This window comes from Antedon mediterranea, chromosome 10 (genome assembly GCF_964355755.1).
Source record: "Antedon mediterranea chromosome 10, ecAntMedi1.1, whole genome shotgun sequence".
Lineage (NCBI taxonomy): Eukaryota > Metazoa > Echinodermata > Crinoidea > Comatulida > Antedonidae > Antedon > Antedon mediterranea.
In genome coordinates, this window is record NC_092679.1 from 22,247,139 (window position 1) to 22,257,898 (window position 10,760).

At 35.7% G+C, this 10,760-nt stretch overlaps 1 protein-coding gene across 1 annotated transcript in view; it reads right to left on the reverse strand.

Annotated features, from left to right (window-relative positions):
- LOC140059758 (putative ATP-dependent RNA helicase DHX57) overlaps nt 1-10,721 on the reverse strand; it is a 42,352-nt gene extending 31,631 nt beyond the window's left edge. Inside the window, exons 1-17 of the mRNA XM_072105638.1 lie at nt 10,190-10,721; nt 9,473-9,598; nt 8,812-8,976; nt 7,731-8,685; nt 7,256-7,377; nt 6,832-7,027; nt 6,293-6,417; nt 5,962-6,095; nt 5,801-5,855; nt 5,357-5,577; nt 4,913-5,019; nt 4,477-4,583; nt 3,689-3,862; nt 3,177-3,340; nt 2,861-2,937; nt 2,469-2,705; nt 2,093-2,188 (exon numbers count right to left, since the gene is read on the reverse strand). Coding sequence (XP_071961739.1) covers nt 2,093-2,188; nt 2,469-2,705; nt 2,861-2,937; nt 3,177-3,340; nt 3,689-3,862; nt 4,477-4,583; nt 4,913-5,019; nt 5,357-5,577; nt 5,801-5,855; nt 5,962-6,095; nt 6,293-6,417; nt 6,832-7,027; nt 7,256-7,377; nt 7,731-8,685; nt 8,812-8,976; nt 9,473-9,598; nt 10,190-10,671 — 3,543 coding nt within the window. The 5' untranslated portion in view covers nt 10,672-10,721. The remainder of the gene's footprint in view (nt 1-2,092; nt 2,189-2,468; nt 2,706-2,860; nt 2,938-3,176; nt 3,341-3,688; nt 3,863-4,476; nt 4,584-4,912; nt 5,020-5,356; nt 5,578-5,800; nt 5,856-5,961; nt 6,096-6,292; nt 6,418-6,831; nt 7,028-7,255; nt 7,378-7,730; nt 8,686-8,811; nt 8,977-9,472; nt 9,599-10,189) is intronic.
- Between the last annotated feature and the right edge of the window lie 39 nt (nt 10,722-10,760).

Below are 10,760 nucleotides of genomic sequence, written 5' to 3' on the forward strand. Positions count from 1 at the left end.
TTGAAATTGTTATATGGTTTTCGATCTATGTTAAATACGCGAAAAACGTAAAAACGTGCGTAAGTCACGTTGCGTAACTCTGACGTCATTCACAATAAGAGGGGCACAACTTCACGCGAATGCCCATATGTTGACAAAGTTATGAAATGTTATGTTTACATGTTTTAGAGATACGCTCTGCACAAAAATGACAGAAAGAAAGAAGAATACAGAAAAAAAAGAAGATGAAACAGGACAGTTACAAGGAGTTATCCGCTGAATGCGGATAACTAACTAGACATGAAACTCGTCACTTTGACGAGTTAGTTATCCGCACCACGACAAACGCCACGTGCACGTCATACGTTGGAATATTGCACACAGATAAAGATTATGGCATTATGACAAGAACTGAAGAATACGATATGCTGTTAGTGCTGAATTCTGTCAATTTTGTGTCATATAGTATATACATGCAAACACTACAGTAAAATCTGTATACATATTACATACAGTGTAGAATAGGTGAAATTACGGGACCCGCCATTTATTCCAATTTTTAACATGGCGACGGTATCAAAATGAAACACTTAGATAGCAATTTCAGAAGGAAATTATCTTAGGAACAACATATTAACGTGTAGAAGAAATTTGAATACGTAAAATATAGATGCGCACCCTTTTAAATGTGATGAACTATTACGCAAAATATGAAAATACAACTTTTTTTATTCAACTGGCCATATGATGACGTCACAACATCCGATTGGCAAAATGTTTACATGAATTCATATCTACAATCCAATAGCTTCCAGAAAACGTTTTAATCGTGATTATCACATTTTATTTTTACGAGCTATTACAGAATAAAATTTACTGTAAAGATGAAATTAATGACCCACGTAATTGAAATTTTTAGGCATGATGACGTCATAAAAATTAAAATATTTTTAACTCATGCGAAAGATAGTTGATTGACCTAGACAATATCAAAATCGGGGTGAAAATGGAAAACGGATAAGCGTGATGCGGTCCATTGAATCTGATAAGCAATAACGAAAGAGACAAAAATCCTATTTTTTATATTCGTGTGGCCATACGATGACGTCATAACATCCGAGAGGTAAAAATTGTGCATGAATTTATATCTACAATTTATCTTCTTGCATAATAAGTTTAAACAAATTGAGGTCACCTTTGATCCTGAAGAGCTATAATAGATTCAAAATAGGCATTATTTTGACAATATTTTATAACTTTTTCAACTAAAACGCGCGCAAATGGTCTCAATCAACGTGTTCATATGACGTCATTTTAATTTGAAATGATGTCAATCTTTTTTAAAATTACTAAGAAAGGCTGTGAAATCATAATTCAAGAGAAAAACACATGTTTTCATGCTCCGTGCGCACCTTACGCGTAAATTTTTTCGCGCGTGTGGGAATTTTTGACATGCTCAAAATGTCATGATCAGCGTAGAAAGTTGATTAGAAATTAATTTTGCGCATTTTGAAATTTTAAATGCGCGTGCGCGCGTAACTTCTTGTAAAACATGCCATTTTTAATCCATAGAAAATTTGCACTTGATATGACTTAAATTTTCACAAAGTGTCAAAACAAAATTACGCTTGGTTTTTAATCTATGGTCAATCATAAAAAATCATAAAATCGCGCGTAAGTCACGTTGCGCAACTCTGACGTCATTCAAAAATAGGAGGTGCACAACTTCACGTATATGCCCATATGTTGACAAAGTTATGAAATGTTATGTTTACAAGTTTTTGAGATACGTGAGACACAAAAATGGGGGAGAAAGAAATAAGAAAAAAAAAAAAAAGTAACAGGACGATTACAAGGAGTTATCCGCTACTAAGCGGATAACTACTAAGCGGATAACTAATAATACAGAAAAATATTGATCCAATACAATCACAAGGAGTTATCCGCTACTAAGCGGATAACTAAAAAAAAGAGAAAAAAAAAAAAAAAGATCCTGACAATAACAAGAGGTTATCCGCCAAGTGCGGATAACCAAAAAAAAAAAAAAAAGATCCTGACAATAACAAGAGGTTATCCGCCAAGTGCGGATAACCAATTAAAATGAGTGGTTTACCTTATATGCCTTCAACAGTGTTATGTGATCACTATTTCCCTCTGCGAACTCTTTTCTCTTTTTATCAGCTTCTTCTTTCTTACCAAACGGAGCGACCTAAACAAAAATTTGCATATTTGTCAGCCATCTTACAGAAAGTTCAATTCCCAATGAGATCACCTCCCAGTCACTGTAAATGAGTAACTGGTTGAAAAATACCAGGTTTAAGCATGTAAAGGAGCTGACAGCTCATTCACCTCATAAGGAAAAAGGGATTTTTACATTTACTGTAACTTTATTTACTGTGGCATCGTGAGGTGGTTTCCCGAGGATCTATTGTTAGACAAGTATCAACGCTTCAAGTCAAAGAAGGTTATCAAAGGAGTGATAAACTTACAAAAGGAGAACGATAACTAAGAACAGCAGCAATGGTGAGCACAGGATCCAAGCACCTGAAGATGGCTCCAAACAGCATCAACTTGCCAATACGCACATCCACAGGCAGGCTAGCAAGATGGTAGCCCAGGGCTGTTAACTGCTGATCTTTATTGAGGGCACCTAGGTTACAAAGACGGGTTATGGCATCTGATATATTACTGTCTGGTGGTGGTTCGAGCAGTCTGCTAAAGACGGTCTAGAAAAAGTAAATAATTAAAATTAGTAGTCAATTATAAATCAGTATGGAAAACTTAAAAGTTACATACAGTATTATTATTTTAAGCTTTGCACACTATTCATATTCAATATGACAAAAAAATAGTCGGCTGAAATTTGAAGATGTATACTTACTTTCACTAATAACCCATTAAAAACTTTGAGCATTTTGATTTTCAGTACAACTTGTTCTAAAGGAACACGCTGTATTTCTAAAGAAAAAAAACAAGATATTAAATACACGATTATAGTTTTGTTGTCAAAAGTGTTGCTTCTGTAATGTAAAGTTCTGACTACACTATCAAACTAGTGCCCAAATATGGTAGTGATATGGCCAAAATGTATCATCATGTAAAATATATGGGCACATTACAATTTTTTGTAGACACAGCTTTTATGGGTAATATAAAAGATCTATTCATTGGCTGAAGCTCACACTATTTTCTATTACCTGGTATGGGCTGCTCTCTAAGCCATGCTCGGAATGTGTGACTGGTGAACATATGGAAGGCCACTCCTGACATAACACGTCCAGCACGTCCTTTTCGTTGAAGTGCATTTGCTTGTGAAACCCAGGTTGTCTCTAAACTCTCCATGCTTTTACTTGAATCATATCTAGAACAAAAAGGTAACAAATGTAATAATTACAATACGATAATATTTATTTAAATTTAAATTTAATGCACTTCATATTACATGCTAATCTCTCGTTTTACACATTTTACATTTTAACACTACAGCCAACCTCTATTCAGGGGATACCAGTATTAAAGAGATACTTTAACGTAATTTGGAATAAGCTCTGTCTTCACTATCAAACTTTATGTGACAAAAAAATGTGAGGTGCCCATATGGACATGATGATGTCATATCACTACCATATTTGGGCATACCACCACCATATTTGAGCACATCACATTTTTTTGTCAAACTAGCTTGATAGTGTAGACAGAGCTTCAGTACCTTTTCTCTTTCATTTTACCAGCATCAATAACAAAAACGACATCATCGATCGTAACAGATGTCTCGGCAATGTTCGTCGAGATCACAACCTTCCGGAAACCATCCTTCGCTTTCTCAAAGACCGAGTTCTGATCTTCACTTGACAAGCTCGAATGGAGCGGAACTAGTTTGTATCTAAACGAAAAAGAAAACAAAGTTAAATTGAGTTCTTAATAGATGGATTCTTTTCTAAAATACAGAGTGTAATACGATCTTTAATTTTTTTACACAAAAAATGGTGGATAAGTAGTTATTAAAACACACCTAAAGTGTATCCTTGATATTTGATTGGTTGATTTTGTATCATGTGACAAATGCTTATTTTCTCCCATTTCAATGACTGAAAGTACTATTGCAAAATTGTTGTGCAATGTGGTATATAATATTGCATGATGGGAAACCAATCTACGTGCCCCGAGTGCAAAATATTTGCATAACCTAGCTTCCGAAATTCGATTCAAGAGGGAGGCAATGGCTTAATTGAATAAAAGTTTAATTTTGAATGGTAGGTGTGTTATAAAACAAATAATGTATGTTTTGTATTCGATAAAATGCAGAAAACATTTTCATTTTTTGAAAGTCTGATTGTCCTATTTAACTCGACTTCAAACTTTCTCATTATTTGTACCAATCAAACTAATAATCAAGGATTATCAACATTCATGTCATATCCTTAAGGCGCAGATAGCTTATAGTTGTAATGTTGAAGGGATTAGTCTATATAATATGAAAAGAAGGTTGAAGCATACTTAATTGTAGACTTTGGTGATGACATAGTTGCTTTTAGGCGATCAAACAAAGTAGTGATCTCAGCTAGGCCAGGAAGAAACACAAGAATCGCACCTTCTTTTGGAAACTGTCAAAAGAAATAATAAATAACTTTCAGTTTTTAAATATTGGAGTGGAGTTGTGGCTTGGTGGTTATAATGCTTAGCTACAAATCCAATGGTCTTGGGTTCAAATCCTGTCAGTGTTATAATATAAATATTTAGGTAATAAAGTGGAGTTGTGGTTTTTTTCTAATGTAAATTACAACTCAACTCCCAAAGACCTTTAATAAGACTTTGTTTATGTAGAGTATCTTGTGTATATGTTTGTCTGGTTATCATCAAGAATAATACTTTTGCAAATATTAGGGGTTGGGGGAGAAGGAATGACCTCAAAGGTCTTGAACTAATAACTCACTTCATGGTCTCCTTCTACTATCCACGCTATCAACTCCTCAATAAGATCATAGTTAATTTTATCATGGTCCAAAATAGACAAAGATTTAATAGTTGAATTTGAATGTTCTATAAGAAAAAAAGAAGATAAGTAAAAATATCAAATATAGTAGACATAAAAATTGTGCTATGCTTTTATTATTTACTTTTATTTGCATATGAATGCATGTGTATAACATAGCACTTTGGATTCATGTAAACAAATTTTTCTAGGCCTAGTGGAAAACAGGCTTTAGTGGAGGAATGCATATTAAAAATGTAGTCAGAACATCTATTAATTATTACTGCATTTATATAAATACACACCCCGATTTGAATAAATCCTCAAAACCGAATAAACACACACCGGGTCATTTATTTATTTCCTCAAATCTATTAAAACTGCATTTATTATCAAACATCACACCTGCATATCTATAGGCCAACTGTTTCTTAGTGATGTTCCAATCTTTCATGTGATCTTCTGGAGGTCTAAATGCCGTTGTTGATTGCATAGCTTCCTCCACCTCGTCCCAAACGCTTCCAGAGAAGTTCCCTTTGGTCAGTTCCTTAGCAGCACTTTCTGATGTCGTTTGTGCCTTGCGTTTCACAGGCCGAGAGTAAGCAGAGTTTTCTTCTACTACAAATCTACAAATAGAGTTTTAAACAGTTTTAGGAACCATGTCAAAATAATTCTACTGCAATTACTGCATTAACTACATTTTGTTTACTGTTTATAAACTGTTGATATTCAGTGCCTTTCTCATAAACATCTACATTAAAACAAACTGTGTCACCTTAATAGTGATGTCCCCTGAATAGTGGGGTGGTGTCCTGTGGGGTGGTGTCCCCTTAAAGGAGGTTGACTTACCTTGTAAATTCAATAGCATCTTCTAAGAAGTACTGTTGTACTGGAAATGTTTTACCTGAAAAAAAAACCACATTTTGTGATTTTATTTATTTGCAATAAAAAATGTAATTTTTTATTTTATTTTTATCAACATTAACATTTTTTAATACTGCCATTCTTACCTGGGATGTCTATAACAGGACAACCCCCAAAATAATTTGAAAATAACTCCGCATTCAGTGTAGCACTCATCAGTATAACTTTAAGATCTTTTCGTTTTTCCAAAAGATTACGTAATATCATTATTAGGAAGTCACTGAAAAGCAAAATGAAATGAAAATTGTAAGCTGTTATATCACTTATTTTAATAATATGTATTATATAACTAAACAAAATAAATTCCTGTCCTTTGATTAGACGATTGTGGGTCACATGGTGTGCAATAGTATGCATGCTAGCACAATTATGTCATACCATTCTCTAAACTAATAGAATATTGCAACAAATTCAAACCTTTCTTCACTCCTTTCATGAACCTCATCCACAATAACATGAGTGATTCCATCCAAGCTGAAATCTCCCTCTAGACGCCTTAACAAGATGCCTGTTGTACAAAATAATAGACGAGTGCTGGAAGACTGCAGTAGAAAATACATATTTACAGTGTATTTGTTTGTTATTATTTATTTATACCGGCCAACCTCTTCAATCAAAGACTGTCTCTCAGAGCTCAGTCAATGGCTGTGTGTGTACCAGTACACGGGGGTAACACCCTACTCGTCTCGAAAGATGTACTAGATTCTTTAAAGTGCACATGAGCTAGATGTGTACACTGGACCTACGGTTTTTAGTTCTTATCCGAGAAGACTCATTCTACCACCAGAACCATGGAGCGAGTGATCTTCAAACCCTTGCTGATGTTATGGCTACGTAATTATGGTTCCACTGTTACGGATCATAAGTGCTCAGCCATTCACTAATTTAAAGATTTTCTGTGTTGAAGGAATAAACCAGGTATAGAGTAATGTCTTAAAATTATCTTTAAAACGAACCTGCATATTTTCCAGGCGAATCTGATACCCCACAATGCCTTTAATTCTGTCGGCTCGTTCATTAGCTACTCGTTCGGCCACTGCAATTGCGGAAATTCTCCTAGGCTGTGTACACACGATATTGCACAAGTTGGGACCAACCTCTTTGAGGGAAGCATCTAATATAAATTGTGGAACCTGAGTTGTTTTACCACAACTAAAATAGATTGAAATATTAATAAATTATTATGTATATTTGGTTCTGAAGGTGTCCCATTCTTCTGAAGAGTAGGAGGGATCGTCTCCCGGTGTGCTGATCTGGTACGTGTGGCACTGCACTGTTGGCTGCCAGAGGTCCCTTAGAGGTACCTTACCTTAATAGCGGTTCTACTGTATTCTAACTAAAAGAACTTATATTCAATAAATATTTAGGAAAGAGACATACCCGGTCATACCACTGACAACGACTACTTGATTGTTCTTTAAAATCTTTAGAATTTTATCTTGCTCAGACCATGCTGGAAGGTTCTGTCGCTGGGACAGCATTGACAGGTAAGAGTTGGAAGTCTAAAATTTAAAAAAAAAAATTAAATATTTTTTTTACACTGGGTGGTAGAAGAATGTTCTCTCAGAAGGCGGAATGCCCAGGATAAGAATTCAGTGGATAATTTTAGATTAGTTAATACAAGGTTAATAACTAAAAGTAGTGAAACTGTGGCTTCTTGGTTAACATGCATAATTGCCTTCCAATCCCATGGTCCAGTACATGGTTGTAACTCACGACCCCTTCAACTCCACTCCTTAAGCCTCAAGTGAGCAAGGCACGATAAATTATAAAATAGGTTTTCCATCCTGTAATTAGGTGTTGCTCACTGTTAGATGCGTATGAAATTTAAAAAAATAAACAAAAAAAATGTTACCTTAGTTTTCTTAAATTTGTCTTTAAGTTTTCTATTCTCTCTTTCAACATACTTTGGATCATATTGAGTTGGTTTATAATCTTTGGTTGACTTTGATGCATTCTCTTGTGGTAACCTTTTTGACCTCTGCTCATTCTTCTCAACATCAGGCGGTTGGTTCTTCTTGTCCTCCGTTTCAGCTACGACATCTTTCTTCTGGTTAGAACGTTGCCTCAGGGTCAAATTATCGACAATCGTAGCCTGACTAAGAGGAAGTGGCGTTTTCATCAACATATCAACAACTTCGCCTTCGTCTTCAAGGACGGACACAATCCCGAACACGGACGGAGAATCGTTCTCAGCGTAGCTCACAGCTTCCTGAAACAAACGCTTTGAAATATTAAGACACTTGCTGTATGGGAGTTTATCGTTCGTACTTAAAAACGCCACAAGAGGTGGTTCGTACGGATATTTATTATCATCGGGAAATCGGATTTCTAACTCGTAAAATTTATTGTCTGGTAATTCTTCTTCCGGTACGAAACTAGTCTTGCTTTTTTCTTCTGCTTTGTCATGAGTTTTCCGACATCTGGTTCCGTAGCGACAATTACCTCGCAAGAAAAACTCGCAAATATCTTCATTTCTAACTAATGGTTTGGATTTTTTCTCGGCTTTTATTTTCGATCTGTATTGTTCGTCAACAAACTCGTTCATGTGGCGAAGTTGGAGTTTGAGTACCCAAACGTGATTCGGTATTCTTTCAAGGAAGTCTTCCCCGTAAATGGAACTCAATGCCAGAGCTTCTTCTTGCCGTTGCTCGATGAAGCTCTGAGTTGTAATGCTGGTGAGATCTTTATCATTGGCGGAGCTGCTGTCATAGAGGAAACACTGTGTAAGTAAGGCTTCCAAGGCAATGTCTAGTTCACCATTACTGGCTTCCAAGGCTGCTAAACAATGGTATTTGTGGAATCCATATCTGTTTAAAAAAACCATAGTACGGTAAGAGTACAGTATGTTACTGGAACTGTGTTCTGTCAGAAAGGGCTTAATAATACTTTTTAATATGCATCGAAGAAAGATCAGTTTTTATGGAAAAAAGTACCTTAGAAGTTTTCTCATACTGTATTTATTGATAACTTCAGTGTATGTTTCTTCTGTATTTCCAACAGTTACAGAATTCACTTGAAATTCCTGTATTTGTAGTTGTTTTGCTTCCATCCAGAATCGACCGTCTTTTCTAGCTTGGGAATCTTCGTATTCATCCAAACTGAAACAAAAGAAGCCATTTATTTTTTAATAAGGTATTAATTCATACTACAAATTTAACTGTGTAACATACAGTACATTTTATCATTTGTATGTAAATAAAAATATATAGTTTGGGATAGAAACTAACCAGAACATACCAGGTTGAATACCTGGGTGGCTCAGTGACAAGGTAAAGTTTTTTTTGCTGTTTACACTGGCCTACAATTTCTGCATCTCAAGTATGATCAAAGTTACACTGTAACCGGTTAATTCCGGATCATCTCCACACTTTTACCAGAGGGCCCGGGGTGGGACTATACTCGGATATTGTAGCAAACTGAATAGGCCATAGTATCATGTCTGAAAATTTGGTGGTGTGATTATACTCAGTCATATCACAGTGGATACGCATTAAAAACTTGTGATTACCGTAAGTGGATTCTCTTCTGGGTGAAAAAGCCAGAATTATACTCTATGACACGCACCCCTCACTACAGTATGTATGACCTACTTACTCTTTACTCATAAACGCTTGGCCCTGCAACTCATGCAGTACGTCTCTCACCATCTCCTGGTTTTGTGGTTGCATATGCAGCTTCTGCATCTTCACTTTTCTTATATCGCCATGAAACTTGGGTGGTCTGAGAAAGTAGAATGAGACTAATAGAATGCATTTGATTGCCAACTAAACTATAAGTTTATAGTTAATAATTCATTTTTAATTTTTGTATGTTTTGAACAGTACAGTCAACTCTTCCAATACAATAAATAAGTCTGGTATTCTTATGTGTTGGTAATTTTTGGACCTATTGGATATCAAGAAAAGTCTGGCTTTGGGGGAGTTTTTGGTTTCAGAAAGTCCTGTATTGGCAGAATGTGTAAAATAGCCAAAAACATTATTGTTTGACAGTTTTATTAATGGATTATAAATTACGGCATCCTGTGGTTTCAAACAATCTAAATCTTGTGGTAGTTCATTACTAAATTAGACTAAAACCATAAATTAGGAAGCATAGTGTTTTTCCCAAAGGCTTGTGTCATCACAAACCCTTACATTTTGGTTTTCTCTGTGACGTCAATTATCAAGAAAGTTAATCCTAAAAATATAAATAAAGGTTTTAGCGAAATATTTAATGGTTTGGCCATCAACTACTAGAGGGTAAACAATTGTTTGCATTTCAGAAGAGTTTCGAACAAAATCAGCCTGGGAATTTCTAAATAAATAAATTTACCTTGCCGCACTTGGACGAGATGATGAATCTGTAATTTTTTGCGGTAGTTTTCTTTCTTCGTTCTTCTGTTTATATGACCCTGATGATGGTACAGGCCTACTACTACTGTATGAACTACGACTTTGCGATTGATTTACAACTACAGCATCATCAATAAAATCTGCGTAAACATCGTCAAAATCATCATCAAAATCATCTTCATCATCATCATCTGACCATATTGAAAAAGTCTGTTTCTTTTGAGAAGCAGGTGGTTTGGTATACTGTCCACCACTTGTGCCACGACCAGACGCCGATGAGCCTCGCCCGCCGCTTCCCCCTCCTCCCCCTCCTCGTTGTCCATTATGGCTAGGCTTGAAGCCAGGCTTCGCGTTTCCTCTTCCTCTTCCGCTACCACTACCACGACCCGCTGAGTTGTGCTTTCCTCCACGTCCTCCGCCTCGGTTCGGCTTGCCTTTCACTCGCCGTACTGTAGAACTCATTATTAATTACTATAAACAGGATTTATGAACTAAAGTTGATTTTAAAGTTTTTCAGAAGTATTGGCAGAGTGTTATGTAATAATAGTATT